Below are 27,224 nucleotides of genomic sequence, written 5' to 3' on the forward strand. Positions count from 1 at the left end.
TTGCCTGCCTCCGCCGAGGCCTGGCCAAGCAGACTTGGCTTCACGCCTGAGCAGTTTCTGGAGAGCGGCGCGCTGGAGAGCAGGGGAGGCAGCACCTGGCCCTGCTTTAGGAGCCATCTCCTTTTATTGACAGCCAGATAAGCAGGCGGGAGCCGTGGTGTTTCCAACGCTTCCCTGGAGGACCCTGCCGGGTTGCAGGGAGCCGCAAGCCCCTTAATGGCAGCGGCTCCAAACGCGCCGCGAAACCCCTTCCTGGCAGCACCCCCGGAGCCGTCGCTACCTGCCAACGCGGCCTGGCCGTGTAAGGGACAGGGTCACCCGGGATCCGGGCGGGCTCCCCGGGATTCCTGCCCCGGGGGGTCCCGCCTGACCCCGGCCCGCAGAGCTGGAGCAGGGGCCGGGGCCGGGCGAGTGCCCCCGCACTCCTCAAAGCGCTCTCCCCGCACCCCCCGCCACAGCCCGCTCCTAATGGATCCGGCGGCCCCCGCCTCATCCCGGGCGGGCGGCAGGTTCATGAAACATTTAAGTGCAGTTCAATAAAACTATCGGCTGCGGGGGGGCCCTCTTTGCTGATGAATTATTTACCCTGACAAGTGTGCGCAAATAACGGGCCTCTCTCCCTCCCTCTCTAATGGGAGAGGGTGCGGACAGGGAGCCCGGGCAGGACCCGCAGGGCCCCGGATCACCCGCAGAGGCTGCCAGGGCGCAGGGAGGCTGCCGGAGCGGCCCACGCGTGTCCCGGCCGTCCCGCGGCCTGTCCTTAGGTCTCGCAGGGTCCGGCATCTCGTTCCAGCAGGAGACCTGCGGGCGAGCTGGAGGGCCACAGCGTTTCCCAGGAGCCACAGGGTTGGGTCAGGTTTTGCGGGGCCTCTTTACCCGCGCAAGAGCGTCCCTCCTTCGCAGCGCCTTTCAGAGGGGGAGAAGCCAAACCTCAGCCCAAACCTCGACCTGAGAGGCCGGGGATAGGCCCGGCTGCCGGCGGTGCTGCGGCTGGGGCGAGCCGTCGGGCCGCAGGCCCCGGTTGCCGGTGGGCAGCGGGAGGAGGCAGCGACCCCGCCGGTACACGAGGGAGCCCCCGGTCCAAGGGAGTCCCGTCCGACGGCCAAGCCCCGGCGCGGAGCCCCGGGCGGAGCGGGACCCCGGGCGGGGCCGTGCCGTGCAGGGCCGTGCCCGCCGACGGGGCGGGCGGTGTCCGGGCTCGCGCCGTTCGCGCTCGTGTCGCCCAAAATGTCTCATTAGCGAACTACTGTCCGCCGTGACGTCACCGGGGCGGCCCAGCCAATGGGGGGAGGCGCTGGCTTCGATATTAAGGGAAAGTTAGTGCAAAGGCAGCACCCCTCTTTTGCTGTCATTGACATTTAAACTGTGTGGCAGGTTCTTTGCGTGGAAATTGGCGACCGGAGCCGCCAGGTACCTCCTCCCGGCCGCGGGACCGCCGCGCCCAGACCCTCCGCTCCCGCTGACAGGTAACGTCCCCGCACGTCCCCTCCACCCCCAGCCCCTCGCCCCGACCGCGGGCCGCTGCCGGCCGCCAGCCCGACGGGAGGGGCCGGGCACCCCGACCCCGGGTACCCCCACCCCGCGGGGGGAAGGCGAGGGGAGCGGGCCGGAGCCCCGCACAACAGGTGGGGGTGGGAGGAGGGGTGGGAGGGAGCGGCTCCGGCCGCTGCCCGCCCGTCGGAGGGGGCGCCGCGGGGCGGAGGGGGCGGCCGGCGGTGCGAGCCGCTTCCCAAACTTCCCCCCCTGCGCGGGCGGCGCAGCCCCCTCCCCTTCCCCCCGCCCCGTGACCCGGGCCCCGCTCCCTCGCCGTGACCCGTCTCAGGTGGCGGGGGCAGCCGCGGGTTACCGCGCCCCTCGGAGCACCCCGCTCGGCGCCCCCCGCGCCCTGGAGCGGCCGGCTCGGGCTCGGGCTCCAGCCCCCCGGGCTGAATGGACGGGATGGGAGCGGGTCACGGAGAGTCCGGCGTGACGCCCCCGCGGAGGGGCGCGGAAAGGCAGGCTGGCGGCGGGGCTGCGGGAGCAGAGCCGAGCCGAGCCGGGCTGCCGTCGGGGGCCGCGTCCCAACCACCCTTTTCCCCGCCTAACGCCGGGGGCTCGCCGGTCGCCGCGGAGGCTCTGTCACCCTACCCGGGCTGGAAAGGTCCGGTCGCCGAGAGGCGACCACTTCTTGGGCCCCAAACTCGGGCTTGGCTTCCCAACCCTGGGTGCCTCTACTAAATCGGGGCGTCAGTGGGAGAGAAAGGTACCGTAGAAAGGCCGTTCTTCCTCCGAAATAACGCTAAACAAAAATAGCAGCGTAAAACCTAAAACACCGCTTACCTGTCTTCGAGCATCTCCAAATATTCCTTACGGTGCGTTAGCGGGAACGCTCCCTGTGATGCTTCACTATAATATACCGGTAAATGGACATTCTCCTTCAGTAATAAATCAAACACCATCTATCTCAGATCCTCCTCCCTAATTAGAGATGTTTATTGGAGATGGTGTTTATCCAGCTGTCATGCCGAGAAAAAGCTGTGACATAATTACCTCTGACCAGATAGTCTTTTATATGCATATCTCACTGACATATAAAGGAATCGGTTTGCATTAAAAATGACAAGATCAGATGTTGATTTTAGCCGATATAATAATATTCCTGGTCGTTAAATTAATTGAAATTCAACTTTTAGGCTCTCCAAATTACAAATCTTGCGATTTAAACTTTTTTTTTTAGCAATTAAATGAGAGGCTCCACCGAAAGGATGGGCAGAGAGAAACGTGCTCTGCAAACTTGCCGCGATAAATCAAATATGCCAGCTTAAAGAAAAAGAGCCCTCGACCCCTCAGCCTAAGAACACAATTGACGTGAATCTGAGGAGTTTCTCTATCGGTTCCTCGTGGTTTGCCAAGTTTAGGTTTTGCTACTAATTCGGGAGGCCAGGAGAGTCCGAGGCTGGAGAGAGGCGAGAGCTGGACCCCCCTTAACGCGTTATTTTTAACCCCCGCACCTCGGCGGGGCCAGCGCGATGCTGGTTCATTTGGATTCGTGGCTTTGGCAGCGCCTGCGGAACCATCTGCGTGGGGCTGAGAGCGAGCCCTGATAAGCTCCGAATTACTCTGTAATTGAAAATATATTTTTGGGAAAGGCTGGTTTTACAAATATCAAGGGTGTAGGCTTTTGATCCTTTCTGCTGCCTGTGTTCTCCAGTTGCTAATAAAACTCGCATTGAGCTCCTTAGTGGCTTGATTAACAGGCAGATTAACTGTTACTGGGGTTTTGAACAGCTTGTCCCAATCAATAGCATTTAAAAAGCTCGTCAGGATGCGCTAAGCTTTCACCCCCCCTGTTCTTTTCTGAAGGCTTTTTGAGCGGGTCTGGTTGCATGACAGTTTTCCCATATTTATAATCAAAGGCTTTCTCGTACGGAAAGGTGTATATTCGTCTTCCAGTTTCAGAGAGACTTCGGCGGGGTCCAGAAAGCCTTTTTTTTAATCCTGCCGTATGAAGCTGTGCCTTATGCAAAAGGCCAACATAAAAGAGGTTAAATCGATTCCAAACTTTTCGCAGATTGTTTATAAACTAGAAAAGCTCCACTTAACTCAGTGTCCTGTGCATTATAGGTTTCAAACACTGTCTCTACATATACAAATAGGCATTAAGTGTCCCGAAGGCAAAAGCATTGTAGTCTAAGACGTCAGGATTTGTGTATCTCTTCAGTTCCAGACCGAACTGGACAAGAGGACTTTAAGCATTTTTCTGGGTATTAAAAAAGGTAGTTTGCAGCCCAGATATTAATACAACGAGACGATACTGGAGTCTCTAACTCAGCACTTTCTGCTCTCGACACCTAACAAAATACGAAAGGGAAGCAAACGTTGCTGTTTAACACAAATCAATACCCAGGCACGAGATCATGTAAAAAAGGTGAAAATTATTTTAATTAGGAAAAATAAACAAAAAACCCGCACCTTGCCATGTATAATAGTTACTTACCTTTCTTTTTTTAACCATTTTTATATTACGCCCATTTTTTTCTTTTTGTTTGGAATAGTTTAAAAAAAAAAAAGTGTGGGGAGAGAAGGAAAAAAAACAGACGCAGAAAAAAATGCTAGTTACAATAATCCTGTGCGGATTTTAAAGGAGAAATCTTCAAAGGGTGCCTAAGTCCATGCCGAGGGCCGAGGCTGCGAGGTCCCACTGCCGCGGGCCGGGAAAAGGGGGGGGCGGTCTGCGCCTGCAGGAGGGCAGGACTTTGGGGGAGAGGGGAACGCGCCGAGCACCTCACAGCGCTGCTGCTCCTCTCCTCTAATTACAAAGGCGAGAGCAGTAATTGCAAAAGTGGAAAATTCTCCTGAAAAAAAAAAAAAAAAAAAAAAAGAGAGAGAGAAAGGGAAGGGGAAAATAAAAAAGGGAAAGGAAAACCAGGCCGGCCGGGCAGGGAGGGACGAACGGCGGCTGGCAATCTGTTAGATGGGGGGAAAAAAAAGGAAAAAGAAAAAGCAGAGCGTTTCCTCGGGAAGTATCCAGGCACGGCAGTCCCGGCAGGTCCCGCTGCCCGCGGCGGGGCACGGCTGCCGGGAGCGCCGGGGCTGGGGGCCGAGGGGCTCCGGGGGGGGCGGACGCGGGTACCGGGGGCAGCGGCGGCGGCGGGGCCGGTCCCGCACGGCCCCCGCACGGCCCCTCCGCTCCCGCCGCTCCCGGCGGAGGTAAAATGGCGGCGCGGAGCCGGGCCGGACCCCGCGGCGGGATGGGACAGACCTGGCCCGGCGGGACGGGACGGGACGGGCGGTACCGGCGGATCCGCTCCGCTCCCACGCGCGGCCCGTCCCGCCCCGCCGCTCTTTCTTCCGCCCAACTTTCGCTCGGGGCTCCCGCTCCCACCGGCGCCCCCCCCCGCCCCGCCCTGACGTCACCGCTTCACCCCTGCCCTCCCCTCCCTGCCCAGGGAGGGTTTTGGTGTTGGTTTTTTTTTTTTTTTTTTCGGGGGGGGTGCTGGGTGGTGGCGTTAAAAGTTTTTTTGGAGGTGGCGGGGAGGGAACACAAAGCCCGCTGCGCCCGAGGGGAAAATAGCAACAAGATTACGGCTGCTTTATTCTGGCGAGGAGGAGTAAGAAGGTGCTAATCCAAGGGATGGCTAATTGAGAGCTTGTAAAAATGATATTTGCCTGCGATTTCGGACAAAGTGGGTTTTCTCTTCTCCTCCTTTAACGCCCTGTGGACGAGAGTTGGAAAAAAAAAAAACCACAAAAAACAAACCAACAAAAACCCAAAAAGATCGCTCATTTGCTAGAGAGGGAGTGCAACAGGGAAAATAAACCCCACAACAACAACAACAACAACAACAAAGCAAGATTAAAAAAAAAAAATCAAAAGCCACGGACACGACTGACTTCACTCCAGAAAAAGGACCAGATCCCAGCTTTTAACATCCCTTTGGAGCCTTCGAGATCGGTGCGAGCTTACAAATCGCAGCCTCTTTCTCTCGCCCGCAGGATGCGTGCGGCGGGACGCCCGGCCTCGGCCAACTAGGAGGGGACAGGCTGCTCCGCGGGTCGGCTCGCCGGGACTCACCCACCCTGGAGGGGAGACACACCGGACACAGGTTCGTACTTCATTTTGGACTTTGTTTCTTTTCTCTTCTGTCGCTCTGAAAAATTTCCTCGGCGCCCCTGAAATGATGCCTGGCCACGGGCAGGTTAACTTAGTGCCAGATGTTACTTTGGAAAGTTTTGGAGAGGAGGAGGTAGGTGAGCGCGGGGACCAGAGGGCTGTCGGGGCAGGGAGGTCCTTGCCCGAGCCCCTAGTTTTGGCAGAGCCCCCCTTGGGGTGCCCCGCAGCCCCAGGGCCGGACTACTCTTACCTTCAGGGAAGATCCCATCACTCCCAAATGCTCCCGGTGTGTCCATCAAGATAGTCGGCTCCGTTTCTATAAAAACGCATGACTAGGGTCAAAACCCGAACCAAAATAAGACCCGCGGGTTGCCTTAGGCCTGACCAACGCTGCAGAGCCCCTCGCCGTTGCAGGTGGGGTCGGCCGGGTCCCGGGGAGGGAGGGCGGCAGTTCTCCCTTCCCTGCATCCTCCGAGGAAAGGCTTTGCTCGGCCCATTCCCGGGTTGGAGGGAGGGCCGGGGGGAGGTTGTCCGCCCCAGTCCCTGCCTCCCGGGCCTCCCCACCGGGCGCGGAGCGGGGTGGTCACCGCGGTACCCCGGCGTCGGGGGAAGGGTAGGGAAGGGAGCGGCGGAGGGGCAGGCAGCAGTCTCTTAAGAGCCCATTTTGTGCTATTAGGGAGCTGTGGCAGCTTCTCGGCGGGACCGGGGATGACAGTGCATGACGGCCGGGCAGCCCATTATCCCGCTCCCATTGAGGCGCCCTTTCACTCACATGCAAACTCCTTGGCAGAGTCGTTTGTCTCCTCATTGTACTTTATTTAAGAATGCAATGGTTGTCAGGGCTCTTATTCAATTTCAAGATACTTTATTGATGAGCTTTGACTTTTAGCACTTTTCACATGTCAAGAGAAGTCAAGTGTATGCGGCTACGACTTCATTTTATGCTTTGCGCGTTCATACTCTCCACTTTCCGCGGTGGCTCTTGGAATTTCTTTTTCCTGTCTCTTCTTCTCTTTCTTTCCCCAAGCCTTTTTTTTTTTTTATTGTTTTTTCCCGGTGCAGACCCCCCTTCCCCTCCCCCCGGCCCACTCGCCATAACCGATTGGGACACCCTGAGCTCGGACTGGTGCTCCCAGTGTAACCTTAAATGCATGCGCTGAGGGGTTGCTTTAGAGTTTACTGAGGTGTGTCTTAATAGTCCGGCATTCAACAAATGTACTTGTGGTGTGTGGTCAGAGCAGCAAAGTCATTTACTTACTTTCCCCCTTGAGTTTCTGGCAGCCAGTGAAGGGGGTCCCTTTGCAAAAGGAGAGGGGAGGCGGGGGGAGCCTCTTCGGACGGGCACAAAGCGGCAGCACTGCCCAGCGTCAGGCTCTGCCCTCCTCCATCTCCTCCGTGGGATCTTTAAAAAAAAAAAAAAAAAAGGGAAAGAAAAGAAAAAAAATCAGCCGGGCAGCCCTTAGTCAACAAATGGCACGTGGGAGAAGTTGGTGAGTGTTTGGTAAAGGACTCTTCAGGGCCTTTTCACAAGAGCCCTCAATACACAAAGTAAATGGTGTATTTGCTCTGCTCTTTCCCGGCCGGGGCAGAGCCGGGAACTGGGGGGAAAAAAGGCGGGGGGCTTGGGGGGGGAGAAGGAGGGAAGGGTGGCGGGCGGCCTCGGGGCGCTCCCGGGGGCGATTCACCGGCGACAAAGCTCGCCTGTCTCCCAAATATTTATGCCTTTACCATTTGAATGTTATTTCCACACACTCCCCCTCTCCCCCCTTCCTCCCTCCCTCCCTCCCTCCCTCCCTCCACTCCCCCCCCCCACCTTATCTCCATTGTCGGGCCGGGAGCGAACTGTTTAAATGCAAATCGACCTCTCCCCCGCCATCACCATCATCATCATCATCACCACCACCACCACCACACCACAGCCACCACCACAGCCGCCGCCGCGACCACCACCCCCGCCCCCCCTCCCGCGGCGGACCTGTGCGGCGCGGTGCGGGCGCGGTGCGGGATGGGCGCGGGGCGGCGCGGGCCGCGCTGGCGCTGCCGGGCCCTGCGCATTCATATTCAAACGCCTGGGCCAATTGGGCCGGGGCGGGCGGCGGCGGCCAATGGGCGGCGGGGAGGCGCTGGCGGCGCTTTGCATACGGCGATATTCGGGTGGGAGCGGAGCGGAGCGGGCGGCGGGCGCGGCGGGGCCGCCGAGCCATTAAAGTGGGGTTTGGAGACCGCCGGCCCCCCGAGCTCCGCCGCTTGTGGGTTGCTTTTTTTTTTTTTTTTTTTTTCCCCCCCCCCCCCCCCCCGCTCGGGTCCCCGGCGCTCCTCGGGAAGGAAGTGTTTTGCTGGAGGATGATGACAGAGGTCAGGCTTCACTAATGGGCCAGTGGAGAGCGGTGGAGGCGAGGCAGAGACCAAGGCACACACACATTAATACACTTGAACCATCACCAATCAGCATAGGTGTGCTCTGCCTCTCTCTCTCTCTCTCCCCCACTTCACTCACACACTCTTTTATCTCTCGCTCTCCAGTCACTGACAGCCCATTTTATTGTCAATCTCTGTCTCCTTCCCAGGAATTCAAGATCACACAACCAGCAGCTTCAGTGGAGAAAAACTATTTTGCTGGCAACTCTTTTTAAAGCACCATCATTTTAAATCAGTGCGCTCTTAAACTATTGACAGGAGCTTTGACAACAAGACAGGATGCCTCATAAAGGTGAGTGCTCATTTATTCTCCCAACTTCTCCCTCCTCGCATTTTAATATTTAGGCAGGGCTCTCTCTCTCACCCCTCCTCTCTCCCTCTCTCTCTCTCTCTCTCTCTCTCTCTCATATTCCCATTTGCATTCCGGAGAGCTTCCCAGGGAACTTTCCAGCCCAGGAGCTCACAAACTTTCTGCCTTTCACATGAGCCCGTGTCCTCTGGAAAAGCTAAAGCATCTGACTCGGAAACCAATGCCAACAGCAGCAGCAGTAATTCCCACGCAGCGTTTGCTGGTCAGGGAGAGCACAAGCGCCGGTGTCTGTGGTGCCGATGCTGCCGGTACCCAGTTCTTAGGGGCGGTGGGACCCGAGAAAGGCTCCGGCCCCACGCCACGCTGAGTGGGAGGGAGAGAGGGAGGGAAGCGGCGCCTCGTTGCCCCGGGGGCGGCCCCGTCCCCGACTTCTGCTTTGTGTTCTGCGGTCTCGGTTAGGGAAGGCTCACCCCTGATGGTGGGGGAGAAACACAGAGCCAGCGGCCGGGAGAGTTGCGTGGGGAAAAAAAAAAAAAATAAAAATAACCCACATCCTAGGCCAAGTCAGCTCCCAGGCGCGGTACAGGCGGGGAGCTGAGCGGAGCTGAAGGGCTGTCAGCTTTAATCAGCCACCCGGGGATCTTCCCAACTTGTCCCTAGTGCCGGCAACTTTCCCAGCTCCGGCGCGGGAGAAGCGCCGGGGGCGCGGAGCAGCCCGCACCGTGCGTGGAGGGCCCCGCCGGATGCCCCGCACCGCCCCGTCCCTGCTCGGCACCGGGGCTCGCCGTGCTCCCGGCGTGGGGAATTTTTTTACTCCCTTTTGAAATCGACACGCTTTTTTTTTTTTTTTTTTAATTTAAAAATCCTTGATATATCTTATTTCTACAAAGCCTCTTTGACCCATGTCTGCGATCCCCAGCTACAGCAAACCTTTCTTTTTTTTTTTTTTTTTTTAAATTTTTAAGAAGTTGCAAACTCTCGTCCATGCAAGGAAAAAAAAATATATATATTTGCTCTAGCGAAGCACAGCAATAAACTTGATTCCTTTTCCCCTCGCAAGTGCAATTGCAAAAAAAAAAAAACACCTGGGTTTGAATTTAACCTTGTAACGCTTTGCACGGAAGGGTTACATGGGCACGCAGAGCAGGAATCATTTCTGAAAAGTTTAAAAACAAACTTTCTCGAATGATTCAATGTACCTGGCAGAGGCTGTTTTGGAAAACCACAACAACGTATTAGAGAAGAAAAGTGACAGCATCTTCTCCATTTTAGGGACATAAAATAATAAAAGTGGCCCTTGACAATAAATGTATATAGCTGCTGACCTTCACTAACGCCTCATCGCAAACCGATTCGTTTTTATCTTTTTCTCATTTGCCCCGGGAACGCGAAACTTTTTCCTGAAGGTCTAATTACTGTTTCACCGGGAGAGGGGGAAAAAAATTGCTCTCCTCCATGAGATAATATGACGATTTCGAGATTAAAAACCGAGTTGTAGATTAGGCCCGGCCTATTAGGACGCGGCAAACTGCGTCCCAGTTCTCGGAGGGAGCCGGCCGCGTCCCACGGGCCCGGCGAGGGTCCGGGGGTTCCTACGGGGCAGCAGCGAATGCGGGTCACGGCAGGAGGAGGCGATTTCGCGTTGGTGCTGCGGGGCCGCCAGGCCTGGCCGGGGCCGCCGGGCCGGTGGCTGGAGGCGGTGGCGAGTTGCTGAGCAGACACGCAGCTCCTTGTCCCACGCCTCCTCTTACCTTGCTGAAGATCTTGGCTACCCTCGCCTTCTATTGTAAACCGCTTTCGGCTCTGTTTGGGTTTGTTTTGTTTCGTGGTCTTCTTTTTTTTTTTTTTTTTTTTTTTTTTTTTTTTTTTTTTTTTTTTTTTTTTTTTTTTTTTTTTTTTTTTTTTTTTTTTTTAATTTTTCCCTCCTCCATTTCTTTTAAACCCACTCAGTGTCATTTCTGAGGTCCGTGCGGGTAGAGCTGAGGGCTGGAAGTTTCCTGGTGCCTTTCTGGATGGTTTCTTTAACCCCGTAGGCCCCACGCTTATGATTTGTGCATGAAATATGGGAGGAAATTGTGTCTGGAGAAGTAGGTTTCCCGTTCGGTGTGTGTCTATGCAGACGTGTTTGGTGTATTAAAGGGATGACTTCACGTTCAGTTCAGCTGAAGGAGATATCACCACGTCTCCATTGAAGTACAGTGTAGCTTGCTCTGCTGCTAATCAGGTAGCTCTCCAAAGAGCAGTAAATATTTACCAGTTAAAGTCTTCATGCTGCGAGAAAGTACTTGTTTGATGTTTATTTTTATGGATTTAAGATTGCTAAAAGCTACTTAATAAATTATACCATGGCTAGTCCTGAATGGGGAAACGCGCCTCTTTGAATTCTCCATCATATGCAGGAAGAGTAAAATTAATATTCATTATAGGCGCAAAAGAAAGAGAATGAGTATTTTTAGGCGAAAAAAAAAAGGAGAGAAAATGAAGGCTGCGACTATTTCATTATTTTACCTCCTTTTTTTTTAGCAACCCCCTTGAATGGGCTCTTTATTGTAATTGTCCCTCCCCAATTGAGCACCCCACTGAGCTGTTGTATCTTTTTACAACCCCTAACAACTCGCACCAGTAACACAATTACCGCCAGATATTTATAACGAGAAATTACTTTTCCATTTTCACCCGCGACGATTTCAAATAAATACATGGGGACGCATAAATAAATAAATAAGTGGGCCGGGGGGTGGCGGGGGAGGGGGGGGGGAGAGAGAGAAGGAAGGAGGGAGGGAGGGAAGGTGGCGAGAGGAGGAGAGAGGGAGCAGTGGAAGGAAGGAGGGAGCGAGCGAGCGAGGGAGAGAGGGGGGTGTGGGGGGGGGGGAAAGGCGCTGGGGACTGTCCAGGCGCTGGGTCAAGGCAGGCACTAATGAAGGGAGAAGGGGCTTGTTTCTCTGCTCTTTGTAAGTTGGAGGGTTGTTGGTCCGTTGAGTTGGGAAGCTGCGCGGCCGGTTAAGGAGCCTGGGTTTCTGCACTCGGGGTTTGGGTAGAGGAGCAGAATGGAGGCCATTGTTCGCTTTCTGTAGGCTTTGTTTAACAGTTCTCACCCCCTCCTGTTCTTACTTTTTAAAGCAGTGAGGCGAGGTAGACAGCGTGTGTCACAGTACAGTGAAAAAGGGGAAGATCTAAAGACCAAAAAAGAAGTTAATCACAAGACGGGGAGTTTGGGGTAGAAAAAGTTGCCAGTGCCGCGGGGAAAGGGGGGGGGGGGGGGGGGGGAAATAAATAACTCGAGGAAATACCCGGAGGTAAAAATGGAGCCCCGCTCCCAGCACGCAGGGCAGCCGGCGGAGGGCTCCCCCCCGCCACCTCCCCGCCCCCGCCGCCGGTGCCCGCGCAGCCCCCGCGCAGCGCCGCCCGCCCCGCTCCTCTGCGCTCCCCCCGGCCCGCGCCCCGCCGCCCCGCACACCTTCCCGGCGCCGCTCCACACTTTTTTAATATACTTCTTCTGCTTTGTCCTAGAGGGAAGACTTTAACTAGTGACACGCAGATGTGCGAGTCCCTAAATTGTATGAGAGGACAGTCCACCCTGCTTTCAGGCAAGTTTAAAAACATGACTTCGGACTCTCTTTGTGATTGTTGTCGCTCCACTTAATACACCACCTCAGCGAAGGGCACTAACGACGAGGCAATACGCCACCTGCATGCAATTAAAACGAGAAACCACTTGGCGGGCTGCTTCTCTTAATTTTTTTCCCCCGCGTGTTAGGGATACATATGTACAGTTTTGCCTTGAGATGTTAAAAACCCCCAAATCCTTAAACTAACCGGGGGAAGATGCCTAAGGATAACAAAATCAGCCTGTGAGATATTAGCCTCTCTGCAGCTTAACTGTGTGCACTACCTCGCCTGATTAACGCCTATTTTATCACTGATAGACTGCTATAGGCGACCCCCGTGGGATACTGCTCTATCAGCCCAACATGCAGAACAGTAAGTGACTCCGCGCCCCTTCGCGGCCGCGGAGGGCAGGCGGGGCGGCCGCGGGCGCGCAGGAGCGGGCCGGCACACCGAGGCGGAGGGCTCGCTCGGGCGGGGGAGGGAGAAGCGGCTCCGCCGGGAGCTGGGACCCCTGCGCGGCCGGGAGCGCCGCCCGCCCCGTCGGGGCGCGGGTACAGCCGTGGGCGGCGGGGAGGGGGCCGGGAGCGCTGTCACGGCTCCCGGGCCACGGGGACTGCCCCGGCTCGTGGCCCAGGACCTGGCTGTGTCCCTGTCTGGTTTGCGGTGGGAGCTGGGCAGGAAAAAGCCACTCCGTGTTAGGTGCAGTTCCTCGTCACCTTCTGAGTTTATTTGCTTCCCGATTCTGATGTCTTTGTGGATTATTAATTTTCTGGGGGACGTTTTATCTGTTGTTGTTGTTGTCGCTGCTGTTGTTAAGACCTCGTCGAGAGGCCTGAGCGTTTCTCAGAGAGGAAAGCGCTGGCATCAGGCAGGAGCGCACGGAGACGGGCACGGGGGGCGGCGAGAAGGGGCCTCTCCTTGCGTCCTGGCGGAAGGGGCTGCGCGGGGGTCGAAGGGACCGGGGCTGAGGTCCCAGCCAGTCTGGAGTAGGCCCCATGTCCTCGGGACGCGGGGTGGGCTCCGCGGGAGCGCTTATTCTGCACGTGTGGCGGTGGAGAGGAGGAGCGCAGGCCGAGTTGCGCGGCCCTTGCGCGGGGCGGTCGGCCCCCACCTCGGTGCTTCTCTGGAACCTGGCTGGGGATGTCTATCCCACCGTTCAACCGGTTGATAAGTTGTCCCCCCGTGTGAGGAGCATCAGGAAAAACAGAGGTTTTGGAGATTTCTCAGATATCCTTGGGTGGAGCGCCTTTTTGTTTTTTTTGGTTGATTTTTTTTTTTTTAAATTTTGTTTGTTTTGATGCTTGTTTGTGGAGTCGTTTTCCTTCTTTTTTTCTATCGGGGCCGCTGCTTGCATGCCCGTGCGATTAATTTTCATGTATCCCGAGCAAAAACTGAGCCTCGGCAACCCGGGGAGGGTACTACCTGCGCCTCGCAAGGACGGCGGCGGCTGCCCTTGGCCGTGGCGTGCCGAGGGTTTATGGTAATAGGGGATGCCTTCACTCGGCCGTTTGGGATCGCCACTGCAAAACGCAGAAAAGATATCATTCGGGTGAAGCCTTTATTTTGTTTAAAGGTCGCGGCGGGCTCTTCAGGCTTTGTGTTAATAACTCCTGGGTGTATATGGTGCAGAGCATCCAAATTGACACCATATGTTTTCCTATTAGATGACTAGCAATAGAATACAAGGCGCATAATCATTGCCACTGGGCGAGATCTACACCGCTCTCCAGGGAAATTATATAATGATTAAGGCTTAACCTTTTAAGTGAAACTTTGATTTTGCTTTCCCCGCTGCCATTTTTTATGTCGGAGAGGGTCCCCCCCCCCCCTTGAAATGGGCTCCCCGCACCGCGTTTACGGGGGGAGGGGGGGCTGACGACGGACGCTGGCTGAGCAGGGGGGGGGAGCAGCCGTGGGGCTGCGCCCCCCGGCCGCCCACCGCCGCCCCGAGCCGGCCCGCCCGCCGGGGCGCAGCCCCGAGCCCCCCGGGGCGCGGGCGGGGAGGGACGCGGGGCTCCTCTCCCCGCGGTGGGAAGCGCAGGTCGCAGCGCCGGCCGTGCTGCTGGGCCGGGGCGGCAAATTCCCCAGCCCCGATGTCACTTCGAATCCATTGCGCGGGGAGCGCGCCCCCTCGGTGTGTCCGCGCAGAGCCCCCGGCTACCGCAAACCGCAGCCTCCCTCGGAGGGAGAGCGAGTAGAGTTCAATCTAGTCTGAGTGATATCCAAATGCGGACAGAAAGGGTCGTTTTATCATGCTACTATTTGTCGTGACGATGCAATTTTCAAAAGCAGAGTACTGTCATAAAGTGACACGCCTGCCACAAGTGCTCCAACTGATCTTTTCAATTAGCCTTCCATGCATGATCCGGGGCGACTTCCGCCTATTTCCAGAAATTAAGCTCAAACTTGACGTGCAGCTAGTTTTATTTTAAAGACAAATGTCAGAGAGGCTCATCATATTTTCCCCCTCTTCTATATTTGGAGCTTATTTATTGCTAAGAAGCCTGGGCTCTTGGAGTCAATTTATCAGGAGGCTCCAAAGAGAGGAGAGCGGAGAGCGCGTAGAGCAGAGCTTCTCCAGGGAGACCCTCCAAAGCCTGGAGCTTCAGGTTGGGCACTGGCGAGGCAGCCTCTCGCTTTGCTTTTGGCGAAGCGAGCTGCGGCTGTGCGGATGCAGGCAGGCTCGCTTGGGCTTGGGCTTTGGGCTTTGGGGTTTTTATTTTTTTTTGGCGGGGAGGAAGAGGAAAAAAAAAAAAAAAAGGCAAAGCAAGGGAGCAACCCAAGGCGATCCAGCCCAGGAATATTCTGGGCTTTTGGGTTGGGTTTGGGGGTTCGCCGCTGCCGCGGGTTTCGCAGACGGGGAGTGCGGCGAAAACGCATTTTCTGAGCCGCGGTGGCTCCCGGGGAGCAGTGGGCGAGGACGGGGCCGAGGCCGGAGCCGGGTCGGGAGCGGTGGCCCCCCGGTCGGGCGGAGCGGATGGGCGCGGAGCGGAGCGGCGGAGCTGCGCGGAGCCCTCGTTCTCCCGGCGGGGTGTGCGCGGGTCGGGCGGGAGCGGAGGGTGCTATGGTGGGCGCTGTGCTTCCCGCAGGTCACAGCGGCGTGAACCAGCTCGGCGGGGTGTTCGTCAACGGGAGGCCGCTGCCCGACTCCACGCGGCAGAAGATCGTGGAACTCGCTCACAGCGGCGCCCGGCCCTGCGACATCTCCCGGATCCTGCAGGTGAAGGCGGCGGCGCCCCCCGTCCTCCCACCGCTCCGTCCGCTCCGCTCCAGCGCCGCTGTGTCACCGCCGGGCGCCCGGGCGCTGATGCGACCCCCCCACACCCACCCACGCACCACCACCACCCGCCTTCCAGCCTAATAAAACGATCCATCTGCTCGATTGTTGCTGCAAATAGACCCTTCTACGCGTATATCTATATATATATGCCTTTTAAAATATTTAAATTTTTATTTTTCGTTCCCCTTTATTCCCATCCGGTGATAACCCGCACTGTCGTTGCAGTTAGTTCGCTGTAATAAACTGAATTATACGGCTCGGCATAATTCCAGTTTCCTCTCCTTCCCTCCTTCCCCCTCCTATTTGCTTATGATTTTGTGATATCTGTATGCATTTGGCGTGGCTTACTGCTTTTTTATTTTTACCTTTTTTTTTTCTTCCAAAAAAGCAAAACAAACCAAAAAAAAAAAAAAAAAAGCGGAAAAAAATTAGAGAGAGAGAGAGGGAAAAAAAAAAAAAAAGAACCCCCCTCAAAGCCACGCTGTTTTAGCCCGGAATCTGTCTCTACAGACACTCATGCAATCTGGCGCAGCTCAGGGGTACTTTGTAAATGTAGGTCTTGAAAACGCCTCACTCACCCTGTCCCCCGCAAGTATTTTGGCTAAGAGCAGTGAGGAGGATGGAGACTAGTCTGGCTTAGCTATTGTTCGCATTTAAGGAGTATTTTAACATTGATGCTAAAAGAATTACATTTTGACCAGATGATTTTTTTTTCCCCAGATGTTTTTAAAGTATCACTTTTGTAGAGGGTAGGGCCAAGAATGTAATTTTTTTTTTTAAAGAAAAAAAGACTCTCTAAGTAAGTTCTCATACCATTTAAGGTATATTTTTGTGTTATAGACCCATGCAGATGCAAAAGTCCAAGTGCTGGACAATCAAAACGTAAGCTTGTCATTGTTTAATGCATACTTAAACAATTTTATTTTTGTCTTGAAATTATTAATAATGTGATTTTCTGTCCACTTCCCTATCCAGGTGTCGAATGGATGTGTGAGTAAAATTTTGGGCAGGTATTACGAAACTGGCTCCATCAGACCCAGGGCAATCGGAGGTAGTAAACCGAGAGTAGCGACTCCAGAAGTTGTAAGCAAAATAGCGCAGTATAAACGAGAGTGCCCCTCCATCTTTGCGTGGGAGATTCGAGACAGATTACTATCAGAGGGGGTCTGTACCAACGATAATATACCCAGTGTAAGTTCATGAAAAAACCCTTCCTGTGTGCTGTGTACAATGCTGGGTAGCCGTAGCGAGCCTCTGCTTCCTTTGTTTTGGTATCAGAGGAGAGGATAGCAGGTTCACATCATTTGCATGTGGCAGGGTCAGACGCATTTTTTCATACAGAATCTGACAAATGCCTCTAAGGAGGGAAAAAAAAAAATAAAAAACAATATGCGGGTCACCCCTGCGCCTGGTGCCTCAGGACTGCGAGCATCAGTCGAAGCCATCACTCTGGTTTTGCAGGGTTGGGTTTGGGGCTTTTTTTTTTTTTTTCCTTGGCTTTTTTTTTTTTTTTTTTTTTTTTCCCGTGGTTTGTTTGTTTGTTTGCACCACCACCACCAGCAGTGAGCGAGTCGGGGCGGCTGGGACACGGCGGTGCGGGGCGGCCGCAGCGCGCAGCCGGCGCTCGGGGAAGCCCTGACTTGCGCCCAGGTCGAGCCGCCCGCTGTGCGGAGGGGGCGCGGAGGGGACGCGGGGGCTGCGCGGGCGGCTGGCGGGGAGCGCGCTACCGCACTACCATTGCCTTTCCTGTCCTTTGCCTTCCAGGTGTCGTCGATAAACAGAGTCCTACGCAACCTGGCTAGCGAAAAGCAACAGATGGGTGCCGACGGGATGTACGACAAGCTAAGGATGCTGAACGGGCAGACGGGGACCTGGGGCACCCGACCCGGCTGGTATCCCGGCACCTCGGTACCCGGGCAGCCTGCACAAGGTAAGGGACAGCCCGGTCGCCTCTCCGCGGCCCGGGGCGGCTCGGTTCGGTCTCGTTCGGCGGAGGCGGCCCCGATGCGGGTCCTCCTCGCCCCCTCCCCGGCCGCAGCCCTGAGGATGGCGGTGTCCCTCCCGCCGCCTCTCTGGGTGGCTGCGGGCAGGCGGGTGCGGGGTCCGGCGGCCCGGGGGGGCGTCCAGACCCGGCCCCGGCAGGGCGGCAGGCAGAGGAGCTCAGGAGCATCCTCTGCCAAAGCCGCATCCGCCGAGCTGCGGTGCCGGCAGCCGGGCGGGATGCAGGGCTGAGCCTTAACCTCAGCCCGGTAATTAGGGCTCCCGCTCCCCGCCCGGGCCGCCTTCCCGCGTCGGGGTCTCTCTGCAAAGCCAGGGCGATCGGTAACTATCTCCGTAGGGCTGATTATAATTCCTCCTCAATGGACCCGAAACAACTTTGTAAATATAGGAAACTGTTTATCCTGAAGATTAATAGGTATTTGTTGTAGGAATGACAAGGGGATAATATGAAGGATAATGGGATGTTACGTTACATACTTAAGATGGTTAATGGCTTCTTTTTGAATGTGGGCTCTGTTGAGGCGCGGCTCTCCCTGGCTCTGGTCATTCCTTTAGAAGAGGTGTCTATATACAACAACCTGCTTTTTGTTTTCACCCCGCAAGGAAAAAAAATCGGTAACAGTGTGCGGAATATCTGGTACAAAGGATGTTTCTGTCACACGCAAGAATTTGTTATGGGAACAATTCTGTCGCTATGTAATTGCTCATTAGAGATCGTTTTGTTTCTCATTAAGGCGACATGAATAAGCGTCTAGTTGAAGGAGACAGCTGTAGAAATGTTCCACAGGAGACCTCTGGACACGATATGGCACCGCTTGCCAATTAGACATGTCAGTTTTAAGAGAAGAAAACAGTCTATGAAGGACACTAGAAAGATAGAGCGGAGTCCTCGCTTCCCCCCACCCCCACTTTGGTGTTTTTTGTTGTTTGGTTGTGGTTTTGGTTTGGTTTGGGGTTTTTTTGTTTGTTTGTTTTGCCTTTTTTTTTTTTTTTTTTTTTTTTTTTTTTTTAACATTTTGTTTTGCCCGATGTCCACCCCAGGAACCGGGACGGCTCCTACCCCCGGCTCGCCCCTACCTGCGGGGCCCTGCCCCGGCCCGGGGCCTCTCGGCCATCCCCGTGTCTCGGCGCCCTTCCTTCCCTGCCCCGCACCCGAGAGCCAAACCGCGGAGCGGTGCGTGGCGGAGGCACCGCACCTTCCGCCCCTGCGGCTCCCACCGGCCGGGCGCCCTCCCTTCCCGCCCGTGTGTGGTTTTGGTGGGTTTTTTTGTTTGTTTGTTTTTGTTTTCTTAAAAGAGGCGTTAAATTGAGAAATTTGGGGCGCTCCCGGCCGCAGAGCCAGTGGCTGCGAGGCCCAGCCGCGGGTGCGGGAGGTGCGGGACGGGCTCACCTGGGGCCGGCGGCCCTTCGGCCGCACCAGCGCTGCGGCAGAGCCGCCTGTGCCACAGAGGCCGGGAGTGTGCGGGAGTCGGTGGCGCTTTGGGGAGCCCGTGGTGGCCCCTTCCCTTGGCGTGGAGATGAGCGCAGTTCCCGCAGTTCCCCGGGCAGGAGAGTGCGCGGCGGGAGGACCTCGAGAGCCCCCTCCTAAAACCGCAGCCGAAATAAAGCGTTTGCGGGGCAGGGCTGGCTCGGGCCGGGGGCGCGTGTGTGCGTGGGCAGGAGAGGCGAGGGGGAGGCAGGCAGGCACTTAAAACATCCGCATGGCAAAATTAAAATTAATAAAATGGATTTCCTCTGGAATATTCATGCTCCCTCTAATGTTTTTCCCTTGCAGGGGTATGTTACTGGATTTTAAGAGTCCATTACTCAAAAAGCATAAGGCGAGGTTAGGTCTCAGAGGGGTACAAATATGGTCTCAATCTGATAAACGCCATGCAGCAGTGAATAAAATAATGGATACATGAGGGCTGACAGAACAAAAAGAGACATCTCTATCCGAGAGAAATTCTCCAGTGATTTAGTGGTTTTAGGGATCACCGAGACACTGTTTCTTATCTTTTTTTTATCCCCTCCCTCTCTTATAAGACTAAAGCCTTCTATAGGATTTAGACACTTTCCCTTTCAACAGATGCTACAATGTTTTGATCCCGGCTCTATAGCTGAGAGGTGCCGCAATTGGTTTGCTATCTTTTTTTGCTTGTTTTCCGCCTCACTGATTAAGACACTAAGAAACTAAGGAATGATTTTATTTCCCAGCGTCTTTTTTTTTTTGTTTTTTTTTTTTTTTTTTTTTTTTCCAGGAAACAAATCCTATACCCAGCGTCAGATGGTCTAGCTATAGGATAATAGGGACGGACATTCACTTGCTTTCTTACGGATTAGGTCTGGAAGGTGGAACAGTCCTATTGAGATCACTCCTTTTAGGGGCTTTTTTTAAAAAAAAAAAAAAAAGAAAAAAAAAACTAGGGAAAAAAAAAGGGGGTGGGTGGGTGTCTAAAAAGAAGATATCTTAATTGTCCTGGGGTTTGAAATGATGGGCTGGGGTTTGAAGTGATCATAAGCGAGTTTAGGTGAAACTTTTAGCTGGCCGAAAGGTCTGGGGGAGATGGGGAGTGGCAAAAAAAAAAAAAAAAAAATAAGAAAGAAAGAAAAAAAAAAAGTACGGCCTTAAAAGTTTTAAAGATAATAAGAGTGTGGGGGGCAAGGGAGGCGCCCGGTTCGGGCTGGTCCACTGCGCTCCCCGGCGGGGACGGGGCGCTCTGCGGAGCCCCGACGGCGCGGGGGGCCCGCGGCCAACCCCGCAGGCTCTGGGCGGCTCCCCCCCGGCCGCCCCCCCGGCCCCGGGTCGGTGCGGGCCCGTCCGGAGCGGACAGTGATGGATGAGGGCGGTGGCGGAGGTGAGCGCGGCCCCCGCCGCGGGCGGGCGCGGCCCCCGGCGCTGCCACCCGCGCTTGGCAGGGCGCTGCCCCGCCGCGGCGGCCGTCCCCGGGCCCGGGGCTTTGTGTGCCCTGAAAGGCGGCCCCCCCCGCACCCCCGCTATTCACCCGCCGCCGGCCGCCTCAATGGGGCTGCGGCCGCCCATATGGTGACCACTGCCGCTTGAATCCCCGTGTTTAAATGGAGGAGAAAGTTCGGGTTTTAAAACATTTCAAAGTGGTTGAAAGGGTCCCACCAGATCCTGTCACAATTCCCCCCGAGCTTTGAAGGCCGGGGCCATTGTTCGCCGATTATAAATGATATTACTTTAAAGTTGATTTCCCACAATATTTAAAGGATGTCGCGGGAGTGTCGCTATTTATTTTTGGCGTAACTTTTCAAGGGAATTAGCATAAGTAGCCCATGCGTCCCTCACCCCAGCTCCCTCTTTATGCGACATCAAAACGCCTCGAAAAATATGCTTTGAAAGGAGAGGGAGAGCTCATTTAGGGACAAGGACTTCTCTGCCTCGCCAGCAGCCTCTGTCCCTCTGGCCCCGACGGCCGGGGGTGCCCGCGGAGCCCCCCAGCACCGTCCGGCCCGGGCCGCAGCCTCCTTCGCCCGAGCACAATGAAACTTTCCCCTGTTTAATGACAGAAATTACATTAAAAGTGGTGGAAATGCCCTAATTAAAAATGTACCGCTTAAATGATATGCCAAACGCTCAGCTGCAGAATAGCGTATTTAGCTAGTTAGTGAACTAGCTACTATTTCTTTTAAAATTACATGTTAAAATTTTAAAAGAAATCTTACTTTTCTCTGGTGCAACACATTACAAAGAATGGACAGTCCTTTTATCTAAATATAAAATTCCATTTTCAGCAATTATAGCCTGTTCTTGGTGATGATATAATTACAGCTGTGCTCAGTAATAGGTGTCAAGGCAATGCACACTCATACAATAGTTGAATAAAACTGCAGAACAATGCAGGCACTTCTAAATTCACAACCTTTAAAATGAAATTGACTGTGCAGAATTCAAATAAAAACTGGATAAATATTTTTTTAAAAAGATTACAAGCTTGGTTTGGTTTCTTAATAGCATTTTCTGCAAACCTATCAACATCTAATTGATTAGATAGGAATTACTGATTATAGATAATCTGAAATGCTGAACATTAGTATTTTAAATATAGCAATAGGTAAATAAATGCAGCAGGCAGAGGAGACTGCCATGGCATTTCAGCAGTGATTCATGAAAGAATCACTTTCAGGGGAAAGTATTTTTATGCAGGTTTTATTCCAGAGGGAAAACAAAACGAAATTAAGACCAGGTGATCGTAATTCTTCATCTCCGATGTTTACAATAAGGCTGGAAACTGAAATGTTTCCGTGTTACCCATGTCATTAGCGCTGCGCTGCTTTGATACTCGAGACATTTTTAAGGGAGGGTGTCAGCAAACATGGCTGAACTTGTTTCCAATCGCGTTATTTCTCTGATAGGGATCTTAAAACAAGGGTACCTACATTTCACTTTCCTGCTCTCCGTTCCACAGATGGCTGTCCGCAACAGGAGGGAGGAGGGGAAAACACTAACTCCATCAGCTCTAATGGAGAAGATTCAGACGAGGCCCAAATGAGACTCCAGCTGAAAAGAAAGCTGCAGAGAAATAGGACATCCTTTACCCAAGAGCAAATCGAAGCCCTTGAGAAAGGTGAGTGACATTTTCCTATGGCTGAAGCGGGAGAGAAAAGCAAAATGTGCCCCGACTACATTAACAGCTGAACGTAGGCATGGCATTCACGTGCCTTATATATACGTATATATTTAAAGTCTATGGCTCCCTCCGCGCTCTTTTACTCACTGAGCTCCAAATATTCATTGATGGCTGTGGTATGACCCAAAAAGCCGTTAAAAGGTTTTTCAAAGGGAAGGTATTTCGGGGGGAAAAAACCTCCTCCTGCCCACTGTCTCTGGCCGGGCTGCATTGCTGTGAGCTGGGAAGGCGAGGGCGGGCAGCTGGGGCTGGCAGCAGCCCTCCATGCCTGCCCCCACACTCGCTCCCCATCCCCAGTGCTGCTGCTGCTGCCCGGGGCTGGGAGCAGGTGCCCTTTTCCCTGACCGGCCTGGGCGCACCTCGCCTCTGACCTGCTGCGGATCTTTGTTCTGATTTTGCGCTGTTATTTAGCAACGTGCCATTTCGCTTCTTGCTGACAGGGTCAGAGCTGCCTTGGGGACCCCCTCGGTGGAGGCAGAAGCCCTCACTGCTTCTTGAAAGATGCAGCATTGCACCCAAGCCTGCCTATCCCCATAGCAATATTCCCCAGCAGGCAAGGCGTCCTCCTTCCTAACACACACACACACACACACACACACACACACACACACACAGAGAGAAAGCTCAGCTTTGCCTTTACAGTGATGCTTCTTAAGAGCATTTAGAGCACAGGCAGTGCAGGAACAACTCTGACTTTACAGTCGGCCGCATTAACTCTTTGCAACTAACGCAGGAATATTTCCTTCTGCAGAATTTGAGAGGACCCACTATCCCGATGTGTTTGCAAGGGAGAGACTAGCTGCTAAAATAGACCTGCCCGAAGCAAGGATACAGGTACTGAGTTGCTCCGCAATTATAACTGTTATTATTTTTACTATTACTCTTTCGATGTTGTTATTCCTGGCTTCTCAAAGCACCTATAGGGCAGCCCCTATTTATGATCAGGTATTTGTCCATATCCCCCTTTCAGCAAAGTAGCATCAGCTGGGCTTTGCTTTCACCCACTGCTTTGCTCCACCGCAAGCCACGGCCTTGAGCTACGTGGGGAGGCCCAACGCCTCTAGTCCTTGGTAAGGTCACTCACGACTCTCAAATGCTGTATTTCCAGGTATGGTTTTCCAACAGAAGGGCCAAGTGGAGAAGGGAAGAGAAGCTGAGGAACCAGCGAAGACAAGCCAGCAACACTCCCAGCCACATTCCCATCAGTAGTAGTTTCAGCACAAGCGTTTACCAGCCGATCCCGCAACCAACCACCCCCGGTAATGCCAACAACCCGCTCACGTTCATCCATCCTCTTGGGAAAACGAGACTTTGAGACTGTATTGCCAGTTGTAACTGTGGTTGGACTAATGTGTTCATCTATCTGTCTATTCTATTATAGTTTCCTCTTTCACATCAGGTTCCATGTTGGGCAGAACGGACACGGCGCTCACAAACACGTACAGCGCGCTGCCGCCCATGCCCAGCTTCACCATGGCCAACAACCTGCCTATGCAAGTAAGTCCAGCGCCACCACCATGGAATGATGCTCCCTCGGGACTTGGCGGCCCCTGGGATATGTGGAAGTGTGGGTGGAGGCCCTTCCTCTGCAGGATGAGGGGTCACGGACCCAAATCATGCTGCAGGGAAACCAGCACCAAAGGCATCAGAAAAGATGTCCTCTTTGGGAGAACCAGAAGGGATAGGGAACTGGAGGATGTGGTGCTCAACAAGCACCTTTTTCTGAATTTTAAAATGGAAAGTCCTCAAATTCGCAAGGCAACAAATCTGGGATGAAAAAACGCTTTTTGGAAAAAAACCCTGTGGTTAACCTGTGGAACTCACTGGTGCCGTACCGTGGAAATTGCTGCCTGAATAAGCTGCTGGAGGGATCCGACGTTCTGGGTGTAGGTATTGTGGCAGCGGCACATTAGGAACACCTGAGAGAGGGAAGGATGTGATTAGCATCAGTGGTTATGCCAGCTAAGCCAGAATTGCAAGAGCTGTCAATCCTCATGCCTGAAAGCATTAGCTGATCACCAGCTGGGTTAGGAAGAAATCTATTCCTTTGGGGTCTGTTTCTATAGACCTTTCAGATGCAAAATTCCTCCTTTTTTAATGGTGGGGTTGGCCTAGGAAGGTGCTGGCCAATTACGGGAGTTTTACAGCTTTGTCTGAGGCACACAGCATTGACCACTGCTAGAGACAGGCGAGCAGATTAGAGAGCCTGACTCCTTCGCTGCGGCAATTACTATGTTACTAATTGCTGAACCAAAATTAACCAAATAAAGTTAGAGTCTTGCAAGTCTGTGGAAAGAAGTGATGTTGGCTACATCGCTGTTCCGTGATGTCAGAGGCCGGCGGTGCCGTTCCCGGCAGCAGGCTGGGAGCAGACGACAAAGGATCAAAAGGCTGATCCAGGAGGGGACCCTTGGGAATGCAGGAGGCCCCTGATTCAGCACCGGGCACCTGGGCAGGGACCTGGCACATGTAAGCTGCTCTGGAAAACCCTGCCTACGTGGTCACCGTGGCATGGTAGCCATGCAATGTCGGAGAGGGAGGTTTGGCAGCCAAACCGTTGGCATCTCCCTGTGGATGCACGGTGAGCTGCTAGTTCTCCCAGAGCACAGCGTGTGTGCCTAGCAAGTGAGGCTGTCAATATTTTTGGAGACAGTGTGTGTCAGGGATGTGCAGACAGAGGAAATATGTGCAGATGTGTTGAGTCTTGTGTGCTTGGAGCGGGAATTACTCATCCTGCTTCCTGCTCCCCCACTGCCTCTCCATGTCAAGGCTGCACTGGTCACCACTCACCAGGCACCCTGGAGCAGGAGAAACCCCTGCTTGGTCCCTCAACCCCTGCCCCCAGCTGCTCTCCCCCCTGGCAGTTAGGGTTTTAAAGGCTGGATAAATGGAGATGTCTGTTCTCCTGGGATGTTGCTGGTGCGGGTTTGGGGTGATTGTGACTCTGACAGGGGATCAATGCACATGTATGAATGGGTTTGGGGATCCCTCTTCAGAGCCTCAGTCACCCCAGACCCACAGGTTTTGTGTGTGTGCCCCAGGCTTGCAGGTGCAGGACCGGCCTGTGTGCCTCAGTGGAGTAATTTTTAGTTACACCCCTAGCAGTTTTTAGTTACATCATCAAACGTGAGGTAAGATGTTGGCCCTGTCTCTGGCTGCAAATGGTATGAGACATCTTTCTTTTACATGGGTATAAATGAGTGCATCACTCAGGCTTAGGTATGTAGCACCTCCACTAGCACCCAGATGTAGGGATCTGCTCGCCAAGCATGCCTGAAAAAGCTCCAGTGACCGCCCACGTTGATTTTTTAGACCGAACACCTTCGCGAAGAGGCTGCTTGGCTGAGCTCCTAAACAGGGCTTTACATCAGGGTCCCTGGATTTGAAACCGAAGCTCATTCTTGCTGGTGCCCACCCGCTGCTGAGGGCTGGCACGTCCATCCAGAGCAGCCTAATGCCGTGTTTACCTCCACTGCTAATTAACACTGTCCTGTCCTTTGCTCCCATAGCCCCCGGTACCCAGCCAGACCTCCTCCTACTCTTGCATGCTGCCCACCAGTCCATCGGTGAATGGACGGAGCTATGATACATACACCCCTCCTCACATGCAGACACACATGAACAGCCAGCCAATGGGCACCTCTGGCACCACTTCCACAGGTGAGTGACCCCCTGCTCCCTCAGCCTTTTTTCCTTGATCCAGCCATCAGGTTTTTCATGTGTGTTCACTGGGAGGGGTCCCTGTTGGGTTCAGTAGCTGCCGGAGCAGGCAGAAGATGAAAATGTAAAACCTTGCGAGCTGGAGCAAAAATTCTGATTTTTTAAGCTGCTGCTGGAGGGCTGAATGAAAGACAGCAGATTAACAGAGGTGGTGTCCCAATAGCAGGACGGTGGAAAGCTCTTCTGTGAGCCCCCCATCCCACAAAATCTTCCCCGTTTAATTAATTTCTAAAGCGGCATTTATTTCAGCATTAAATTTCACCAGAGAAACCCACACTAGTGAGGTTAAGTGTATGTGAAAGTGTTTACAAGACTGGGTGTATTTTTACTGTGTCTGTGTCAGATGTTATTCACTGCTAGAAATTTGAAGTCATAGAAAAGGCAGGGAACCTGTAGAAATACTACCCTATGCATAAAAAAGGCAAAGTGGGATAAAAAAGGGTGTCAGAATAAACAGGAGACACTTTCAAAAAGACTAGAACTGTTCAGTGTATTTTGGGCTGAATTCTCAACTGATACAACTGAGCTGAGGCTCTGGCATTTATCTCAAAGCATGACAGTTTATTTATAACAACAAATCAGTGAGATGTGCATAGGTTTTTAAAATATACACATACCTGATTCTGCAGGCTGGTAGATGGTGAGAGTTAATGCTTACTGGAATTCAAGCACAAATCTGTGAAACTGTAAAGCAAAAATTGTGCTATGTATAGAAAAACTAAAATATCCATTTTCCCTCTCAATTTTCAGGTCTCATTTCCCCTGGAGTGTCAGTTCCAGTTCAAGTTCCTGGCAGTGAACCTGATATGTCTCAATACTGGCCAAGATTACAGTAAAACATGTGTTAATTCCGTAAATGACTATATGGACAACAGTTGGATGTTCAGCAGTATTTTATAAAGGAAGAATGGCTCTCAGAGTACTTCTGTACTGCAACTGTGCCCTATGCTGTAACACATGGAAAAGACTTTCACAAGGACCTTTGTACACTGAAGGCATTATATCAGTTGGAACAAATCTTCATTTTGGTATCCAAACTTTTATTCATTTTGGTGTATTATTTGTAAATGGGCATTTGTATGTTATAATGAAAAAAAAAAAAAGAACAATGTAGACTGGATGGATGTTTGATCTGTGTTGGTCATGAAGTTGTTTAAAAAAAAAAAGAAAAGGAAAAAAAAAAAAAGAAGCCATGATCAACAAGCTTTGCCACGAATTTAAGAGTTTTATCAAGATATATCGAATACTTCTACCAATCTGTTCATAGATTATGGATTGACGTTCCAAGTTTGTATCATTCCATTGCATATAACTGAACCTGGAACAATACGCACTAGATTTATGTAAGAAAAATATCTGTTGGTATTTCCAAAGGTTGTTAACGGCTGAAGCTATGTGCAAACAGGGGGTAAGAGAGAGCTTCGATGAAGAAAAGAGTTTGATAGATAAAAGGTAGATTGTGTCTTCGATATAATCCAATTTGTTTTATGTCGAAATGTAAGTATTTGTCTTCCCTAGAAATCTCCCAGAATGATTTCTATAATAAAGTTAATTTCATTTATATTTGACAAGAATATTCTATAGATGTTTTATACACATTTTCATGCATCATACGTTTCTTTTTGGTCGGCAAGAGTTAATTGTTCTTAGATATAGTTG

General features: G+C 53.1%; 1 protein-coding gene across 10 annotated transcripts; it reads left to right on the plus strand.

Moving 5' to 3' along the window:
- Positions 1-1,400: 1,400 nt before the first annotated feature.
- PAX6 (paired box 6) lies at positions 1,401-27,133 on the plus strand. 10 transcript variants are annotated; one of them, XM_039390492.1, is made up of 15 exons: positions 1,401-1,466; positions 5,476-5,585; positions 8,161-8,303; positions 11,832-11,908; positions 12,248-12,302; positions 15,020-15,150; positions 16,051-16,092; positions 16,186-16,401; positions 16,975-17,140; positions 21,624-21,782; positions 22,597-22,679; positions 22,954-23,104; positions 23,227-23,342; positions 25,355-25,505; positions 26,316-27,133. In XM_039390492.1, the coding sequence occupies exons 5-15, from the start codon at positions 12,293-12,295 to the stop codon at positions 26,399-26,401; spliced, it is 1,311 nt and encodes a 436-aa protein (XP_039246426.1). In that variant the 5' UTR covers positions 1,401-1,466; positions 5,476-5,585; positions 8,161-8,303; positions 11,832-11,908; positions 12,248-12,292; the 3' UTR covers positions 26,402-27,133. The 10 variants fall into 10 exon arrangements, with proteins under 10 accessions (XP_039246426.1, XP_039246429.1, XP_039246428.1 ...); XM_039390495.1 differs by lacking the exon at positions 16,051-16,092 and having other exon boundaries at positions 16,186-16,200; XM_039390494.1 differs by lacking the exons at positions 1,401-1,466; positions 5,476-5,585 and adding an exon at positions 7,779-7,842.
- The last annotated feature ends 91 nt before the right edge of the window (positions 27,134-27,224 follow it).

The sequence above is a fragment of the Pipra filicauda genome, unplaced genomic scaffold (genome assembly GCF_003945595.2).
Source record: "Pipra filicauda isolate LSUMZ 115617 unplaced genomic scaffold, ASM394559v2 scaffold82_size2718185_pilon, whole genome shotgun sequence".
Lineage (NCBI taxonomy): Eukaryota > Metazoa > Chordata > Aves > Passeriformes > Pipridae > Pipra > Pipra filicauda.

Coding starts and splice junctions, on each gene's coding strand:
- PAX6 (XM_039390492.1), top strand. Junction 16,093..16,185: donor AAGTGCTGGACAATCAAAAC/GTAAGCTTGTCA, acceptor TTCCCTATCCAG/GTGTCGAATGGATGTGTGAG. Junction 21,783..22,596: donor AATCGAAGCCCTTGAGAAAG/GTGAGTGACATT, acceptor TTCCTTCTGCAG/AATTTGAGAGGACCCACTAT.